Source organism: Neolamprologus multifasciatus, chromosome 6, assembly GCF_963576455.1.
Source record: "Neolamprologus multifasciatus chromosome 6, fNeoMul1.2, whole genome shotgun sequence".
Taxonomy (NCBI): domain Eukaryota; kingdom Metazoa; phylum Chordata; class Actinopteri; order Cichliformes; family Cichlidae; genus Neolamprologus; species Neolamprologus multifasciatus.
The window spans coordinates 13,615,681-13,635,327 of record NC_140444.1 but is presented as its reverse complement, the minus strand read 5'-3'; the positions used below and the strand labels follow the sequence as shown (position 1 = coordinate 13,635,327).

Genomic DNA, 19,647 nt, shown 5'->3' with positions numbered 1-19,647 from the left:
TGCTCTTTCTCATTGTGTTGCTTCATAGCCTGTTCAACTTACTAATCAAAGTTAAGGTATTTGATTCATGTGTCACAGATTCATTATCATAATATAATTTCTGTTTGTTCTCTGTTACTTACAAAGTGCAGAAAACACAACACTGATCCAAAGAATGATTAATATGTACAAAGTGTACTCTCCAGTGGATGTTGTCTTAACTACAGAACTAGTAACAGGAGGTGGTTTAGTGACAGTGTCAAGCAATCTAGCCTGCTGCACAAATGTCCCCACATTTCCTACACCATCTAAAGCAGTCAGCTCCACTATGTGTGAGCAGCAGGAGGCAGTGTAGGTAACCACTGTAATATTGTCACCCCCTGCCCCAATTGCTGTGGTGATATTCAGAGTACCATTCCCTTGGCGAATGGTGACCCTATCAATGCCAGTTCCATTGATGCCATCAGTGAAATTAGCGATTAACTCCCACTGGGAGGAAGCACAAAGAACGATTTTTAACAAAAATAATATGACGCAGTTGTTTTCCTATCAGTCCCTCATATCTCCGTGAAGGAATTTTGCCTGTCTAAAGAATGTTGTTTGAGAAATCTTGTGGTTTGTTCAGATGCAACTTTGCAGATCTAATCTGTGCTGACATGTTCTTTTTAGAGATCAGATGCTTTCTCTGTCTTGAACTTTAGCATTTAACATGCATAATGAGGCCTGTAGAGTCTGAGGTTTAGAACTCACATTATTTGCAGTTTTAGTCAGACCTTGAGGTGAATTTGCTTGTTTATTTGCTACTAGGAAGACTCTAATTGCACTGACACACAATTGAATGTTCCAGACCAGCCAACTGCCAAACCTTCCGCTTGTATAGATGGGGTTACAACTGCTGATTAATCTCGTGCATTTGTACAGTTGTACCTGGTTGGAATTTAATTCCTCTTAATTCCTTTGGAAGCAGTAAGGGTGTACTCAGTTTGTCACAGGACTGCATAGAGACCTGTGAAAACTTTGTTTTTCACATGATACATCATATACACAACAATGACAGTATTAATATAACAAATTCTCACTGTAACTTAATTTATTCATGTATTACTTTTGGCATACTTGCAATGATCCTTTGACCTCTGTGGAACCTGAGTTGTCAAGTGACAACTCAGTGACCTTTACTGTGTCACTTGCTGTCATAGTGATCAAGATGCTGGTATTACCATCTGAAAGAGCGGTGAAGTAAGAAAGGTAATCTACATGAATATCAGTGTGACATGCCCACTGATAAACATAATTGTTTAAAATATGTCTGTGAGACCAAAGTAAGTGAGGAAAACTGATTACCACAAGAGAACTTTACAAACTGTAAAAATGAACAAACAATCGCCATAAAAGTACCCTGACCTGAGAGAGGATGTCCTTCCTTAAGACTAAAGTCCCCATGGGCTCCGACAGACTCTTCAACAAGGTTATAAATTAAGTTCACTGAACTTTGACCTGAGTATGAAAGCACAACAGTAGACACAGACAAATAAAATCTTTGAAAAACATCTCATATAACTCAGTGGTTAAAAGTTAACAATAATGATACTGACCTGTGACCTTAACTAAGTAAGGGTTGTTTGAGCTAACACTGATTTGCCATAGCCCCGTTTGATTATCAGTGTAAATTATCAGCTTAAACGACGCAAGTTTCCTGCTCTGGTGACAGATGCCAAAGGCCCACTGGACTGATTGGAAGTCTGAGAAACACCTGGAGGAGAGGGATAAACAGTTACAAAGATATTTTCAATATGATGATATAAGAGGTAAAAAAAATGAAACAAATGCATCAAAAATGCATCTAAGAATTATTAAGAGACATTTGTGATGACAAAACCTGTTGGGCTGGTGAGGCTGAAGGTGAGAGGTGAGTCTCCTGTGATGTAAGCTGTTACTTTATTTAATGAACCATCAACAGTAAAAGTAAAATTGTCAGGCCTTCCAGGATTCCTTGCTGCCTGAAAAACTGTCACCTAAAAGAAGAAGGAGAGAAACATCACATTTACTCACACAGTGTGATCTTCAGTCAGATATGATTCTCTTGATCGATGTCTTACCACAGCACTGGCTGATGAGTCTACTATAACACTGGTAGCCAGAGAGAGTTCTGACTTAGTGACCTGAATGGCCTGACCTCCAGAAGCTTCAGCTAGGTCTTGGTATAACTGGACAGCGGATCGACTCATTACACGTGGAGCCACACCCTGAGAGGTTCAGATAACGTTTGAGAGTTACATGGAGACAAATACTGTAAAAATAATCTGATGTTACATGCCAAAATGTATTATATTTTTTATATTATATTTTTCAGAGCAAGGATGGTATAAAGTTCACTCTTACCTGAGATTTGGTGCTCTCTATAAGAGCAATAATGGTGTTTTTAAGATAGGCGTCTTTAGCTGGAGCATCAGTGAAGACAAAAATCCCAGAGAAAGGTGGAGCTGCCATCAGTGCCAGCTTTTGTTTATATGTAAGGCATACAAAGTATCAAAGATTAAAAATTAATAATTCAAAATGAAAAATACAATCAACCACTCTGACTAAAAAGAGACATTTCTATCCACTGCAAATACACGTGTTTAATAATAAAAGTCAATCTCCTGGGGAATTTAAATCGAACTGTATCATAACAATTTGATGATACTCCATCTCCACCTTACAAAATTTGAATATGACTCTGTAAAATGTATCTCTGTTTATATCACCTGTAGTCCAGACAAGACCATTTCTGGGATATCTCCTCCTCCACTTGCAGACAGACAGTTGATGCGCTCTTTGAAAACGTCTGCATTTGCTGTCATAACCAACGGCCCATAATATGCACATACAGTATAATGTAAAACATTTTAAAAGCTACTAAATTGTGCATTTGCCAAGCATTTAATTACAAACGGTGCTGCCATTTTATTCTTATTTATGTGAAAGTGAAAAAAAACAATTTTTTTTTCACAAGCAGCATAACTTTACAAGATGCTTTTCAAACATGTTCCTATTTAATAAAGTACAAATTCACCCAGTAAATGATCTACCTGGGTCATTGAAAGGTACCAATATGTAACCGGAGGGTTCCTGTCCTGTTCCTCTTTTTCTGTCAATGATCTCAAAAGAAACCCTCTTTGCTTCATCAATTTCATTTCTCATACTTCCTGTTGTGTCTATGACAAAACACAACACAGGAGACTGGGAGAGGCCCATCAGTCTGCAGAAACAAACATGAGAAAAATCAAACAAACAAATGAACAAAACAAAATAAATCTTGTTTCAAACAAATACACAGTTAATGTAATTCTGAATAAAGTCTAATTTTCTATAACAAGCGAAATAATTATTTGAATTTGTAAGTCTCTAATTTATAGCTTCACTTTAATAAAGTGAGAGAGAACATCAACCAATAATCACATTGCATTTAAAGTATAAATAGATTTTCATGTCACTGAGTGTAAGTTTTTGATCCCCTATGATGCAGTGAGAGTTTTTGCTTCTACATCGTGCTCATGTGGCACATAGATTACGATCCTTCAATCAATCACTCAATTTTTGATCTCAACTTGTTATGTGTAGAAAACACACATCTCCATAGAATAATCTTTTTCCATTCCAGCTTCTCCACCACCATGGGTAACCAGAGAGCTGCCGAAGGATGTCAGAGACAAGACTATAGGCCTGAACAAAGCTTGAATGGGCTGTTGGTTCACCAACCAAATGTTTAATGAGAGGGTGACTGGTGGTTGGATCATTCAGAAATGAAAAAAATATATAAAATTACCATTAAACGCCCTCTGTCTGGAGCTCAATGGAAAACATCGCCTCATAGGGTGAAGATGATCATGAGAAAATGACATGTGACCAGCTATGTAATAATCTGAAGGGGGAGCACAGTCACCAGGAAATGTATTGGTGAAAGCAGGCAAAAGTACAGGCCTGTCTTAGATTTGCCAGGAAACACTTAAATTATTCAGAGAAAATGCTAAGGTCAAAATCAAGATGAAACCAAAATTGAGTTTAATTTCCATTGACTCGACCCACCTTATTTAGAGGAAGAGAAATGCTTAGTATAACCCAAAGAACACCATCGTCACAGTCAAGCAGGTGCAAACATTGTTCTTTGATGCTGTTTTTCTGCTAAGGGTACAGGATGACAATGACAATGTTGACGATGGGTTTTGAATTGGTTGTCCATCATGACCAATGCAACAAAAAAGAGGGTAAAGAAGAAACAAATCAAAATCATAGATTTCCAGATTGTTGGTTGACATTCTGTCTCTCTCCATTAAAATTAAAGTACTATAAAAAATTAGAGACTGTTCATTTCTTTGTGAATGTGCAAACAGAAGGGGATCAAATAATAATTCTCTCCACCATACTGTCTTAGAGAAATAAGAGGAGTGGAATATTACAAGGTCAGGCCCAGGATGTCTGACTCACAGGGTGTACATGTACCTGTTGCTTGATTGCTCAAGACAAGAGCAGATGGGGAGTGAGTTCATGAGAAAATATACAAATGCTATATCGGAAAAATTTCATTGTTAGTCTTCCCTTTCTCCATGGTGAGTAAGCACATCCTCTGCATTTAGAGTTTAAGTACAGAACACAGGATGACTAACCATCACTCAACAATAAAGGTTCCGGTTTCTTCTCTGCCCACAAACCATGTTGGACTTGAGATTTTAAGGAAGTAAGGGGACTTTCTACTAAGTCACTGCTTTCACATCTGCTTCCTGTTAAGCATGGTTAGGGGTTAGGTGTGTCCCTGAAATCCTAAAAATATCACCCTATTTTACCTACTAAATTGTGATCATCACCGGTCCCAATTCGAGTCACAGAGCTTGAACCAGCATTCATCAATATCAGGTTAGAAATAATCTGACACAAACCACAACAGTAAAACAACAACAACAACAACAACAACAACAACAACAACAACAAAACAGGCAAAACACTCTTGCTGGCTCTGGCCTCTCCTTCCTCCTATTGTTGTTTGTGCCAGTTTCTCTTTTTCTAATGCATTAGTGAAAGAGCTCAAAAGGATTTGCCTTGTCAGAGTCTTATGACAATCACATCTCACATTGTTCTATGACTTTGACTGATGAGGCAAAAACGAAAACAAGATTTCAAAGATAATCTCTTCTCTCTCTATGGTAAGGTTAGTGAAATAACTAAGCTATTTTTTCTCATACACAAAGGTGCTGACACTCAATGGTGTAGAATTACATAATCAGAGATATCGCAAAAGAACAATACAGTATGTGCATGATTGTGCCAACTTGTAGAATTTTTCTTAGTTGAAGAAAAAACAGTTTTTGAACTTTTGCCTCTGCACACCACCAAAGCATATAATAAATCAAGCTATCAAACTGAAAGTTCAATACTACAAAAGCACAGGGAAGCTATGTTGTGTTTTATGGGGTGGGACAAACTACTAGCACATACTTCTAGTGCTAGCCCCAAGTTCAGATAAATAAGCAGGGTTGTGTCAGGAAGGGCATTTGTCATAAAATCTTTGGTAAATCAAACCTGCAAAAAGTGGAATTTTCATACAGAATTGTTCTGGGCCTGGGTTAACAGTGACTGCTTCTGTTGCTTTTGGCCAAGAGGAAGGAGATGAGCCAGGCTCTGGGTGGTAGGGAAGAGTTCCTAGATTACTGGGACAGTGGAGCTTAGGTGGTGAGGGAAATTGTCAGAAAGGTGTTTGGTGTATTCTCTGGACAGAGTATAGGAGACTTGGAGGTGAAATGAGGAAGTAAAGGAAAGTATTCAAAAGAAGAGTTTAGCAAAGAAAAAGTGGGATAGTTAGGTAGATGAAGAAAGTAGACAGGGCTAGTGGGAGGCTAGGTGAACAGCAATGAGATAGATGTCATAAGCACAGGAAAAGGCTTGTAATTAGTAATATGTGAGGCTGGACTCTAAGGAAGGAGAAAAGGGTCATTAAGTATAGAAATTAAGTGCCATTTGCTCACTGTTTGAGCAGGAAACCATATGCTCATATATAGTGACCTTTAGATTTAATCTGATTTAGTGCTCAGTCATAAAATATTATAGTAGATGATTTTAACATTGATGTAGATGCTGAAAACAACAGCCTCAACTCTTCAGTTAATTTAGTGTAAGACTCAGTTGGTATCGATCAAAATTTAAATCAGCTCACGCACTGCTCTAATCTCACTCTGGAGCTTGTCCTGATATACTGCATAGAAACTGATTCCTCCACTGTTATCCTTTTAAATATGTGCCAACACATTTTATTTTTATGCTAGATTATCTTATTAATAAAATAACATACTCATGTGTTCAAACCCGAAATCTGTGGCTCTTCTGAAAAAGAAGGCAACAAATAAGAGATGCTTGACTCACAACTCTTAAAGCAGATAATACATAGGTTAACAATCCTCTAACTAGAGGATTGTTGTTTGGCCTTGAAAAAGAGGTTGGTATTCTATAACCCCCTCTATAAGATTTTCACTGAGAGAGACATGAAGGGACAAAATTAGAATGTGTGTATCAGAGGGACAGCTCAGGTAGAGCACTTTGGGGGAAAAGTTAGAGGCAAGGCTGAGATGGTTTGTACATGTGCAGAGAAGGGATAGTGGATACAAGAAATTGGACAAAGGTGTGTTGATATGCAGTGCGATGTTGATGTAATGATAAGGTTAATCAGCAGGGGGCACTGTCTTTAAGAAAGCTTATGGATGGCAACAAGGGAGCACATAAAAGAAGACTGATCAGTGGTGTTGTATAATAAATTGTTTGGGGAAGTAGCTCACAAAGCACAAGTGGATGCTATGTTATTTTTAACAAGCACTAGGAGGATAACACAAAAGGGTGTTGAGCATTAGTTGCCAGGAGGAAGAAAAGAGGAAGACCACAGAGAGGATCAATACATTTAGTGAAGGAGGACGTGCAGAAGGCTGTTGTGACAGAAGATCCCAAAGATGGGATGAAATGGCAATGTTGCAAATGATGCTAGTAACGCGTTACTTGTAACTGATTACTGATTACTTTTTTCAGGTAACGAGTAAAGTAAGAGATTACTATTGCAAAAACAGTAATTAGATTACCGTTACTTTCCCGTAGGAACACTGCGTTACTGCCTTACTAAAACCGTGATTTTTTTGCGAGAATGTCTCATGACAATGATGTAAACGAGTGCGACGTTCGTGACAACAGCTGTGTGCAGATCAACAGTGGATCATATATCGAGTGCAGGAGAGAGTATGAGCGTGCAGCGTTTAAAGCTTGGAAGTACTGACCTTATTTTGAGTTTGATTCCATAAAAACTGACAAAAACATTAGTGTCCGTTGAACGTTGGAAGAAAACTTCTTTTTACAGCAAACCCCCCCTAAACTTCCAAGCAAGCACCGGGAGTGCGCTACCACGTAATGGGAAATTCCCAGAGAAACTCGCGGATTCTTCAACTGACCGCTCCGCCTACCACACTCCTGCTTTACAGGTGAAAATAGAGCAACAGGACCGCTAGTCTTTGATGTTATTTATTTTCTGCTGTGTTTCACTTGCATCTATTTAAAAGAGTGAGTGTAAACACACACACACAAAAAAAAATTTTTGTGCTGGAATGTGCAGAAAATAAGTTTAAATGTTAAACAAATTTCTTCAGTCAGAGAATGTTGCATATAATTAAATTTTTGCTTAATGCATAAAGTTAAAAGATTAAAACTAATAAAACAAGTTTTAAAAAAGGACTTTTCCATTTGATTACATTTTGTATTGAATTGAATTGAATTGAATTGAATGAATGCTTTATTGGCCATATGCAGGTTGCCCCCCCCCCCCCCCCCCCCCCGACTTACACACACAACAAAGACATCACATGGGAATACAGTCGGAGATCGGCAGTGTTACAGAGGAAACACTGAAAAAGTACACAACAATGGGAAAAGTACAAGAGGGAAAAAAAAGACCTCTACTCATGCTGGGCACCTATGGGAGGACAGCATGAGAACAGGAAACCAAAAAAACTCCTCTGCACAGAGAGCACATAAATGTCCACATTACAACACTGGAGCACGTGACAAGCCACAGGTTTGGGTAGGGGGTGAGGAGTAATCCGAAGGAAACACAGCAGTCATCCTGCACAGCGCTACCATTCCAGCGTGGCACCCAGACCCGCCGTCTTCCCCCACAGGAAACAAGCATCGAAGGCGTTTGGAAAGGGAGGGGGATGAGTGCGTGCTTATCAGTGTAAGTGTATGTGTGTGCGTGTCCAGAGTTCAGCTGAGACAGTGTCCTTCGCCCTATCAGGCTAAGTACACAGTCCGCTAGCCAACCCAGGTGGCATTATGCAGATGGATTATGCAGAAAAAGTAGAATTGGGCTGAAAGATCTATCGCTTTATCACCTATTCAGGTTGTAAATCGTGTTTTTAAAAAGTAACTAAGTAACTAAGTAATTAATTACTTTTGAAAATAAGTAATCAGTAAAGTAGCTGGATTACTTTTTTGGGGAAGTAATCGGTAATTAGTTACTGATTACTTTTTTCAAGTAACTTGACCAACACTGTTCACTACACACAATTGTTTTTATTCTGCTTCTCCACAAAAACAAAGGCAAAAGAACAATGTACATGATGTGACAAATTATTTTATTTTTTATGTATGTTCGCATGAATGCATGAAAAACAAAACATATGCATGAAGAATAAAACACAAAATGCAAAGATCAGCCTAATGGAAAGGAAGAACCATAAACAGCATTGGTCTTATGGTACACTTTCACCAAAACAAAAGACAAAAAAAGACAAATTAGAACAATACAAATAATAGTAAAAATGACCAAAAATCCATCTACTGCCAAAGCAGATATTGGATGCAACATATTGCTTTCTTTGCTATAAACACAGTTCATATTGCTTGTGAGTCTATAGCTGATTCTGCATTCCTTTGTTTCTGTCTGGATGTCAGTGACTTTGAATATCTCATATGGGGGAATTAGCACCTGATTAGTTTTTTTCAGGGCAGAGTAATATGTTATGTCAGCGCCAAAGCACGTTTGCACCTCAAAACATGAGATGTTCCTTGCAAAGTCCCACTCATCAGAGCCTAACATGAAGGTGCTAAACCGAACCTGTTTGTTAGAGATGTTCAGATGTAAAAGTGTCTCTGCTTGAAAATGTGTACTAACACATGTCACCTGGCTGTGTTTTAAAATCTGAATGCCTTCAGTTAGAAAAGAATAAAGTGAGCGTGACTCAAATGTCTCCTTTGGTTCTCCAGTTCTATTTGCAGACTTGAAGTTGAGGTTTACAGGTTGCAACATAGACTTTGTGTACATATATAAAGCAGCAGAATGATCTTTCTCCAGGTGCTTGTGTTGAGGCTTTCTGGTGTGTTGCTCTGCATTTCTCCAGGCTTCACTGAAGTTTTTAAAGCAGGATTCACATTTTTGCATCATGGAATTATCATTTAAAACTGTAACTTCAAATATGCAGTCATAAAACGTGGCATCACTGTGGTAAAAAGTCAAATTCTCAGTAGATGTCTGAAATTAGAAGGAACAGCTTGTTTAAAAAATATCCAGCAGATGGCGATATGCATTAAATCAACAGCCAGCATTCATCTTCTTTTAGTCTTTTTTAGATAATGGCTTCAAGAATCACATTAAAAGTGTAAAGATTTCAAAACACTGGTTATGAATATTATGATAAAGTGCCACAAAAGAAACCAAAACATAGAAAACCCTTTATTTTACATCTAACTTTAGCTTGAATCAAAAACAAATAGTGTAAAGTATGCAGTATTAAATAATTTAAAGTGGTATACCTTTTTAACAGTATCCTGCAGGCTGAATGGTAGATGTGTGACAACAAAAATAAGAGTAGTAATGGCACATATGATCGTTTTTCTCTGACACACTCGCGACACTGAAGAAGCCATAATTCATCTGAAAAAAAAGAGAATTTAGTTTAAAGTGAATTATTTGTGTTTTCTTTTCTTTTGTGGAATTAATTGGAAAACCTGTAAAATGTCAGTGTATGTCATGTATCTTGGCACAAACCCCCCACCCCATACATATTTCACAACATGACTGTGTACAGTTCATTTGCTTGCTCTACACAATAGAAGTGTAATAAAAGCCTGTTTCAGTCTATATGTCTATATATACACATATGTCTAGACATCTATTTGCCCTATATATATTAGTTTAAGGCATGCCGGGCTGTGTGATAACACTATGGTGAATCAAAGTGCTACTATGTGAGAGAAAAAAGAGCTACTTGCATGAACTCAGCTTGTGTTGTGTGTCTTTGTAACTAAAATGTTTAGAAAATACGAATCTGTGAGATTTGCCAATGTTAGACAAAACAAAACTTGAAATGTTTAATAAAATACACCACTGCCAGAGGATCACATCATTAAATGTTATATTCAAATTGATATTGTTGCAGCTTGTCACAATGTCAAAACTACATAGGTCCTAAATTCCTGACACAGTCTGTAAATACTTAATTCCTCCAACATCAATGTTTATAAACTGTCATAGACAAACCAAAATGGAAATAGAAAATTAAATAAATAAAGTTTTTCTCTGTAAGATTTATCTGAACATATCACAGTAAAAGAGGGTAACAACATACTGTAATGTCTCTGTATATATGTGGAATGGTTAGAAAAGACATTTAAAATATGCATTTCAAAATTCTGTCTATTTTCTTTTTCTTTATTACTTACAATATTATGAACAGCACTACAGTTTAAGGTGGTCTTTTAATTCCAGAGTGAAAATGCTTTAGTCCCCTTTTTGTGTTTTACAGTTGAAAGACTTGCCTTGGTTTTCTGCTTGAGCTAGTCACCAAACAGGATTAGCTAGTATTACCACCTGTAGGACTTCCCTCTTTGAATGTAAACAGTGATATTGACAGAACAAGTGTGCAGGAAAGTTTTTACCCACACGCAGTAAGTACATGTGAATGTGAATCTGCTGCAAACTGAGAAAACAGTTCAAAGTAAAAATAAAAAAATTGTAAAAAGCCATTCACTGAATGCGAAGAAGTTAATCAACAAACACAAAATACTGCGTAGCTATCTCATGCAATCTAAGATCCATTTTAGCTCTCCAACCTTTGTGAGAGTGTAGAAGAATTTGCACACAGCATCAAATTCCTTTCATACTTTTTGCACGTGCTTGCACTTACTATTGCATAATATTTATCGATATTCAAACCTCATCTTACTTCAATAAGAGCGAACAAGGGGCTGTGAGGTGATTACTTCAGCAAGAGTAAGAATAAAAGTAGATCCAGTGGGAGCTTGCCTTACATGCTGGGCTTCCATCAGTTTACTGTGAAAGACCAGAGGTTTATCCATACTGTGCATGCATAAACAAGAAAAAAAGCTTCTGGCTTCTCAGCTTGCCAAGCTTAAGTCATTGTTAATTGGAGATGGAAACACCAACAAAGCAGAGACAGCTACACTCTCCTATAAAATAAGTAGAGCTTTCATCTTATCCTGTCAGAATGTCATTGTTTTATATGTGAAGCAGACTAAAAACGGGTTATGTTTATATGTGCAGATTGTGATCCTCTAGTTAGGGTGATGTTGAAGCCTAGAAAAAAAGACCCATGCATCAGTGTACTGGCAGTTTAGAAACAGTGCCATCAAGTGGCCATAACACAAATATACTCCCATTTGTTTTTCATTTTTGTATGCCATTACATTAGAAACAGCAATTTTATTTTTAAAAAGCCACCAAAATACAACAGCAACAAAAACAAAACAGTTTACTTCATACTGAAATATTTAGACCATTCACAGTCATGTGTATGATCTAAATGAATTTATGTTGTTAAAAATAATTAAAGCTCCTAAAACAGAAGAATTTTCCATTCCCGCAAATGTAGAGAAGGAGCTGTAGAAACCCAGTTATTAAAAATAAGCTTATGCAAATGTTAAAGGCACTAGGAACATCAGCAATGAAACAATGCAATGGGAAAGGAGCAATTATAAAATTATAATAATCGGCATGATTTTCATCATTCATCTCTTCAGTATATTATTGTTCTTCCTCTCTGAAGTGCTTTCATTTGGCCCAAAATGTTTCAGAGCCCTGATAGCTGTGAGGCTATAGAATAGAATAGCAACAAAGAACAAAAACACATTTTGAAAGAAAAAAAACCCCCATAGACATGCAAAGGGTTTGAATATGTTTACATAGAGCACATGCAAGAAACAGAGGCAATCAGCCAAGCAAACAACTATGCACCACTCTGTACAAGCAACATAACAAGGCGGACAACGTTAACATAACACTCAATATAGATTAAGTCAGAAGACCAATGGGAAAATGAATGCTTTGAATCAGTAATGTCAGTTTTACAAAAAGGATGTAGAATGAAGGAATAAAGAGAAAATATATCTTAGCTATATCTTAGAAGATGGTGTCAAAGTGCCTCTGTCTCATTTTGATATTTGCCAAATAACATATACATTTTAAAGGAAGACCCAGGATATTGTTGGCTGCATTGTATGCATTCAGACTATCTAATTTAATTTGGCATGTCTGCAGAAACCCACGACCACTTCATCCTGACCCAGGATTTGTAATGCACTTTTTTGTAAGGTTTTACACTGCAGCACACAATAAACATGTCATGCATACAATACTGCAATACTGTCGGCAGTTACTATAGCAGTTAAGTTTGTAATAAGACCACAAATATTATTAGATTAAATGTGTACAGTTTAGCATTTGATAACACTTCTAGAGTAGTGTGATGACTGATTGCCTCTAACGCTTGAACATTTGCATATGGGGATATGGCCGTGCTTCATGTCTGTTTTGTGGGAAACGTTCAAGGCAGTGTTGTACCTCTGGGTAATTTATCATGCAAATCATCTACGCAAATTGAATGCCTGTCCTATGACCCAAATTGGAAGTTAAATAATAACTAAGTAATAGCTTAAAATAATATATACAGTGAACAATAAAGGTAATCATTATTATTAAATGAGAAAGTTTATCTTTCTTTTTTCCCCCTGTTGATAATGTTCTCCTGCCACTCAGATCCTTGACCAGAAAAAGCCAAAGAGAGCATCAGAGAGAAAAGAGGAAAAAGAAATATGCTTTTTGTTTACTGAATGAGGTCCCTGTAAACCACATGAAAAAACTGCTGTAAGAGATGTTGTATGATGCAACATATTAACTAATTTCCTCTCAAAACATTATTATTTATGTAATTAATGTTATCTAAGAGGACATTTACAAATGACTTGCATATTGTTCAAAATGAAAACAAATACTTCATTCGTTTCTAAAATGGTACTTCAGTTGTTAGCATCCTTTGATGCTAGATTAACTGGTTTGACTGGTTAGATTTACTGGAAAACAGAGAAAACAAAAGTGTCCATTTGAAATTCCATGAGCAGATGATAAATTATTATAAGAAGATATTAGAAAACAAACAAACAAACACACAGAAACAAAACAATAACAAAGACACAGCACTTTCGCCAACTATAATGTAAAATTGATTGTTTTTAAGTACAGCAATGAATACTAAATAATAATAAAGGTTATTAAGGCTGTTATAACATAAAATGTAGCACATGCTATGCTTAGGACACGTGTATCTGTCTTTTTTAATGACTGACAGACTGCCCCTAATATTAGCAAATTAGTTTTTTATTATTATCTAACCCTAGTATTTTTCTCTAAGCAAATATTTGTAGATTTATAGCATTTCTACATTTAATACATTAATTCTAGAAAGTTTTACCTTAAAACGCATTTATAATTCAGAGTAATTTAACGTCCCCTGCTGACCAGGGGTTCAATTTCTTACTTTGCAGGAGTGATTTTGAGATGTATCCACGACTCCAGTGATATCAGTTTACATGTGCAAAAGACCAGACTAAGCCAGAGGAAAGATTGTGGCTGGGTGTGGTCAGAGATAATTTGACCCCGTTGCCCCAAACTTCTTCCACATTTGTTGTAAACAGGCAACTGTTTACTAAGAAGTTTTCCTGGTGTAAATTTTGTTGTTGTATCCTGTGTATTGTGCTAGTATAACTGGTAGTATATTGCATTTTGCAATGTATGTCATTATTATTTACATATTGTATTGGTGTAAATTCTTTACTGGTAATGGGTAATTTTTGCACTTTTTAGTTAATACGGCTGTTTTAGCTGGCAGAGGGTAACTGAGGAACCTACACCAAAGCCAGCATACAAAGGCTCGGTAAACTGAGCTTTGAATCTATGGATAGGTGTCATAGTGCCTGACACTGAGTAAAAGGCCACTGTGTTTCCAGGATAATCTAGGTACACACCAATGCGTGTAGCCCTACCAGCACCAGGAAGGTCTCTGTCTACTTTGTTGTGCCAGGCAGAGTAACCAGAGTCTGAGCAAAGGAGACTCCAAGACTTGTCATTGTAGCCAAGCAGGCTGTGTGAATTCTTCCCTTTACGGCTGATGCTCCTGTAAGCCACCCCTATGGAAAATTCTCCACTCCATTCAGTTTCCCAGTAAAACCTGAAACCAGTGAGAGGCTCCTTACACAGAACTTGGGAGTAGCCATCAAAGCGATCTGGATGATCTGGGTAAAACTGGGTTGTTTTCTTCCGGGTGACCTTCTGATTCCCATCTATCAAAACCAGCTCTTTATAAACTGTGTTAGGATCAAAGGACAGCTTGCAGGCATCTGAAAACACAGCCACAACATACATTTATAAATGTCTTCTGTTTAGATAACATTAAAATGTTGCTTTTGAGTACTAATTCTGAACCATAAAATGTACTTACATCTCAAGAAGTCTGTTCTGTTTTTTGGCTCCTGAAAGTCTACATTCGAAGGAACTGTTTGAATATAAAAACATATGTTATAAAATGTGCAACAATATTATGTTTAAAAAAAATTGCAAGCCATGTACAAAATAGCACAAATGAAATTATTCAGCTCACTTACCTTTGAGTCGTTTGCTTCCATTTCTTGGCAACAATATGTACACGGGAGTTTCACTCACTGTAAAAATATAAATTAATTTAGATTTAGATTGCAGCAAAAACTAGTGAGCCAGTAAAAGGTAATTGAAGTGTTAACAATGACTACTGGAACAAACCTGTCTTGGAGAGTTTGCCCATTTCCTTTTTACAGATGTCATCCAGATTTTCTTTCATGTCACTGGCCGTTTTGCTCATCTCTCCAAAGGAGAACTGAGGGTTAATTAGCACTTTGGGGACCATGGCCTCAGGAGCAACACACAGGGTTGGGAAACTCTGTTTTTTATCGAGAAGAAGAAGTGTAATGATTTTTTTACTAAAAACATAAATACATACATAAAGAAGTCGTGGTCTTGTTTTGTGTTAGTCAGTGTAACAAGGTAGCAAGAAATACTGAGTATGCTATAGCAACAGGCGCTGGAAGTGATAAGTACATTAACTGTTTTTTCTGTGCTACATTACAAAGCAAGAAAGACAGAGATGAATTATTGCAGCTCTGACTGATTTTCCAGTACCTGCAGGAAGTAAATGTTGTCCTCCGTCTCGAGGATCTGCCGTAATTCTGCATCTTGACGTTGTAGCTCCATTATCTCCTGCTCCAGACGATCCACATAGCCTTCAGCCTGTGACATTGCTGATTGCATGTTGGCCATTATCATCTGATTGATTTCAGACTTCCAGCGTTCAACTGCCTGCAGCATTTCATGGAAGGTCTTGTCACTTTCTGCCTGTGCTCGCTGGGCTGCACTCTGAAAGGTAAAGACAGTTTTTTCCAGGAGCTTTTAGTTACAATAGTCATCCTTGATATTACCACTGGATTCCTTTATATAGTGGTATTAACATGTAACAGTTCTGTAAAAAAAATGAGACCATGTCAAATTTACTATGAAGAAAAGTAATTTGTGTTGGACCAGGCTATGATCTTACTTTTAGAACATCAATATTATGCTTAAGTTCCTGGAGCTCCTTCATCCTCTCTTGAATGATGTGCTGGACTTCAGTTTGGGTGACCACCAGGACTTTCTGATAAAAGACAAGAATACAGGATTTTATCACTCTAGAGCAGGGGTCTCAAACTTTTGGCCCGGGGGCCACTACTTGTGGCCCATATATTGATGTGAAGAAATATAATGCAATTTGGCCTTTGCAGTTACTTTTATCGTTAGGGAGGATTTGTATGTTGTTAAGTGTAATGTTAAAATAAGGTATTTAAAGGGCAAAAAATGGTTTAATATGAAGGCAATATAAGCAGAGAGTGCAAACATGTTGAGGGATTGGCTGTGTTAGTTCAGTGAGAGAGTTATTTGTAAACAAAACAATTTTCAAAAGCAGTTAAAAACTAAAGTGTACACTTGTGTCTGTATTTTTATTTTGTTAAATATGAACAAAATTATAGCAGAAATGCTGCCACGTGTCTGACCAGAAGGAGGGTAAAAGTTTGTTTATTTGGTTGTTCAATGAAAGTCTTCAGTTAGTTAAGAGTGAGAAAACAATTTGCGGTCTTGTTTGCAGTTTTGTCTTGTTATACAATATTTGAAATTTTGAAAAAATAAAATAAAATAAAACACTACATATTTGTCAGTGTTCTCTTCTTTGTTTTTTTGTTTTTGTACTTCTCAAACACTAAAGTGGCCCTCCAATGAGATGACAGTGACAGCAGTGACCCACAGCTCATTTGAGACTCCTGCTCTAGACTCCAGAGTGACTCTTCATCATCTAATGTATGCAAAAACAGATGAAAACTTCATATCAAAATAAAAAGAGTATTAAAAGATTTTGAGATAGACTCAGCAATAACAACAACAAAAAAAACCCTCACTTGTTTCTCAATGCGTTCGTCTTCTGCCGAGGTAATGTTGTGGCTGCGGTGCTCTCTGACAGTACACAGCACACAAATACACATCTGGTCAGTGCGGCAGAACAGCTCCAAACCTTTCTCGTGTTGTGGGCAAATCTTCCTGTCCAGATGACCCATCTCATCTACGAGTTTGTGCCGCTTGAAGGTAGATGACTCATAATGAGGCTTGACGTGTGTTTCACAGTAGTAAGCCAAACACATCAGACAAGACTTGACGGCTTTGTTGCGACGGCCAATGCAGAAGTCACAGTAGACTTCACGATTCAAGTACGGGAAAGGAGTAAGCTCTGGAAGCTCTCGTTGTGGCTCATGGTATACATCTGGCAGGTTTCGCTTCAGGACAGGCCGAGGTGTGAATGTTGCACGGCACTGTGGGCAGCTGTACACACCAATGTGGTCGAACTGATCCCAGTAAATCTTGATGCACTCCAGGCAGAAAGTGTCACCACAGGGGATAGTGACTGGATCTCTCACTGTGTCCGCACATAGAAGACAGAAAGCCTCTGGTGGTAATGGGAACCCAGAATCAGCCATAATGCTCAATAAGACCAATATGGAAAATTATTAAGAATTCTTTGTGTTGACTAGAAGTCCATCAAATATTGGACTGGTAAGTCCAGTGTTGTCAGTCAGAATGTTGTCCAGAAAACGTCCATCCAGATAACCTGCTGTGATCCTACCTCTCTTCAAACCAGATACTGCTGCTTTCTGCTGACATTTAAAGGAAAGGCTTTGTTTCTACAGTAAACAACCTGATAATGTCTTCCCACACAACACCTTTCCCAGCATGAGTGAAATCACTCTGGTCTTCACTATACACTGGAATTGGCCTACCAAGCAGAAATTTCAGGTCACACAGTGAGGTCAAGTTGTCAGCAAAATAAACTCTACCTTTGGCTATCTGTCACGGTTCTGGGTCTTTCTGACCCAGCTTTTTGAGTTCTTGTGTTTTTTATATTATGGTTTATGTTTTGAGTCCTTTGTTGTACTGTTTCAGTTATGGTCAGTGTTGGGTAAGTTACTTTAAAATAGTAACTTAGTTACATTACTAGTTACTTCTATCAAAAGTAACTCAGTTACTTCAAGTTACTCGTTACTTTCAAAGTAACTAGTTACTAGGGAAAGTAACTTTGGTTTTACTCAGAATTCTCTTGTTAATGTGTTGCTTCCATAACTTTGCCAGTCTTCTAGCTTGCTTACTTGCCACAAGTGCACTGTGCCACCTACCAATAGAAAGGAAAAGATAATACATATTTCCACGAGAGAAATCCCACGCCTGGACCGTCATTGACTGCTGCCATGATTCTAGCCTACATCACAGCATCATGTGCGCCTTTTACATCCAACACAAAAAACTGCAGTCGTGGTGCTTTGATTGTACTCAGAACTCGGAAATTCTGCCTTCTGAATAGGAAGATGTAGGTAACACCAGACTGCAGATGAGCTGCATACAGGGCTGGACTGGGACAGAAAATCGGCCCGGGCATTTTGACCATTATAGGAAAAATCATAAAGCCTTTGAATGAAAACAAACGCTGTTGTGACAGTGATGTTCACTGTTTTGATGGTATATATGCATCGTTTGTTGTAAGATTCAGATAATTATTTTTTAAAAGCTAGACATTTTAAATGAGAATAAGAAAGAAAAGTATTTCTTTGTGCCCACCTCTCCCTGTTAATGCCCCACCTGGCGCCCCTGGCAAAACTTTGCTAGCTCTGCTCCTGCACAGTTACCAACTGTCAGCTACCTAAAAAGGATCCTGGGGTTATCTGTCTCTCAGAAACAGTTCATAACTTCCCTTCAACTCATTTATGTCACCTAAAAGGTAAACCTGTATCTCCATCACCTGTTCAGCTCTGATGATTCAGTAAGGACATCTCCTGGTTTCATGTTTCCCTCTCACCAGATAAACAAACCGACATCATAACCAGCAGCTTTTTTGCAGCTGTGGCTCCAGCAAACATCAGCTGATACTAGGAATTAATATTAAATAAATTCTAACAACAGCTGATCAAGCTTAAACGTGCTGCTGTTGTTTAACGCGACATCGGCTGGTTTCCTCTTTCTGGTGGAAAGTGGGCGATAAACAAACAAGAGAGCCGATCAGCTGATCATTGATCAGTTTTCATGATTGAAGTAGAAACGGGAGAGGGAGGGGAATGAAAGAAGAAGAGGCAGCTGTGCAGCAAAGACACAGAATAACTCCAGCTTTGTGCCTTTTTCAATGTAGCCGAATTACGGGACAAACTGTTCCTTTTCACCTCAATAAGAAATGCGTAATATTTTCTCTGAATACCAGACGGGACGGTTGGCAACTCTAATAACTTATGAACAAAATAAAGTTTAACATTGTTAACATCATAGCACCCACCCAGCTGTATAGAAACTCCGTCATGCTAGCTAGTACGCAGTACGGAAAAAGTCAGAATAACGAAAATAAACTCCACCTAAACTTGGTTTATATCTGACCCAGATAGACTGCAGGTCATAACTTCTTAAGTTAAGTTCAGTTCACACTTGGAACGGCGGCCGCCTTGGGTCTCTTTTCCTTCTCTTCCACCTGCTGGCCTCCAACACTTGCTAATGTTATTGAATCTGTGGAAGCTCCGCGATAGCCACCACACGAAGTAACGAGTAACGACCCTATCTAAATCCCAGTAACGACTAACGCGTTCCTGATTTTGGCATAATAACTAGTTACCGTGCTCGTTACCACAATAATAACGTAGTTACTGTAACGCGTTACTTAATAACGCGTTAGTCCCAACACTGGTTATGGTTATCATAGGTTTAGTTCTTAGGTTTTGTAATATGGC

At 37.8% G+C, this 19,647-nt stretch overlaps 3 protein-coding genes across 3 annotated transcripts; all 3 read right to left on the bottom strand.

The window, feature by feature from the left end:
* Nucleotides 1–1,194: 1,194 nt before the first annotated feature.
* LOC146516607 (von Willebrand factor A domain-containing protein 7-like) lies at nt 1,195–3,314 on the bottom strand. Its single transcript, XM_085162639.1, has 4 exons — nt 2,362–3,314; nt 2,079–2,225; nt 1,859–1,994; nt 1,195–1,732 (listed from the first exon to the last, which is right to left on the bottom strand). Exons 1-4 carry the CDS (start codon nt 2,467–2,469, stop codon nt 1,653–1,655), a joined length of 471 nt encoding a protein of 156 aa, XP_085018765.1. The 5' UTR covers nt 2,470–3,314; the 3' UTR covers nt 1,195–1,652.
* Nucleotides 3,315–8,595: 5,281 nt separating this feature from the next.
* LOC146516606 (ecto-ADP-ribosyltransferase 4-like) lies at nt 8,596–12,920 on the bottom strand. Its single transcript, XM_085163848.1, has 3 exons — nt 10,705–12,920; nt 9,796–9,916; nt 8,596–9,514 (listed from the first exon to the last, which is right to left on the bottom strand). Exons 2-3 carry the CDS (start codon nt 9,907–9,909, stop codon nt 8,696–8,698), a joined length of 933 nt encoding a protein of 310 aa, XP_085019974.1. The 5' UTR covers nt 9,910–9,916; nt 10,705–12,920; the 3' UTR covers nt 8,596–8,695.
* Nucleotides 12,921–13,028: 108 nt separating this feature from the next.
* On the bottom strand, nt 13,029–19,334 carry ftr84 (finTRIM family, member 84). Its single transcript, XM_085163847.1, has 7 exons — nt 16,792–19,334; nt 15,900–15,995; nt 15,488–15,721; nt 15,092–15,248; nt 14,938–14,994; nt 14,775–14,828; nt 13,029–14,673 (listed from the first exon to the last, which is right to left on the bottom strand). The coding sequence occupies exons 1-7, from the start codon at nt 17,362–17,364 to the stop codon at nt 14,141–14,143; spliced, it is 1,704 nt and encodes a 567-aa protein (XP_085019973.1). The 5' UTR covers nt 17,365–19,334; the 3' UTR covers nt 13,029–14,140.
* Nucleotides 19,335–19,647: the final 313 nt, after the last annotated feature.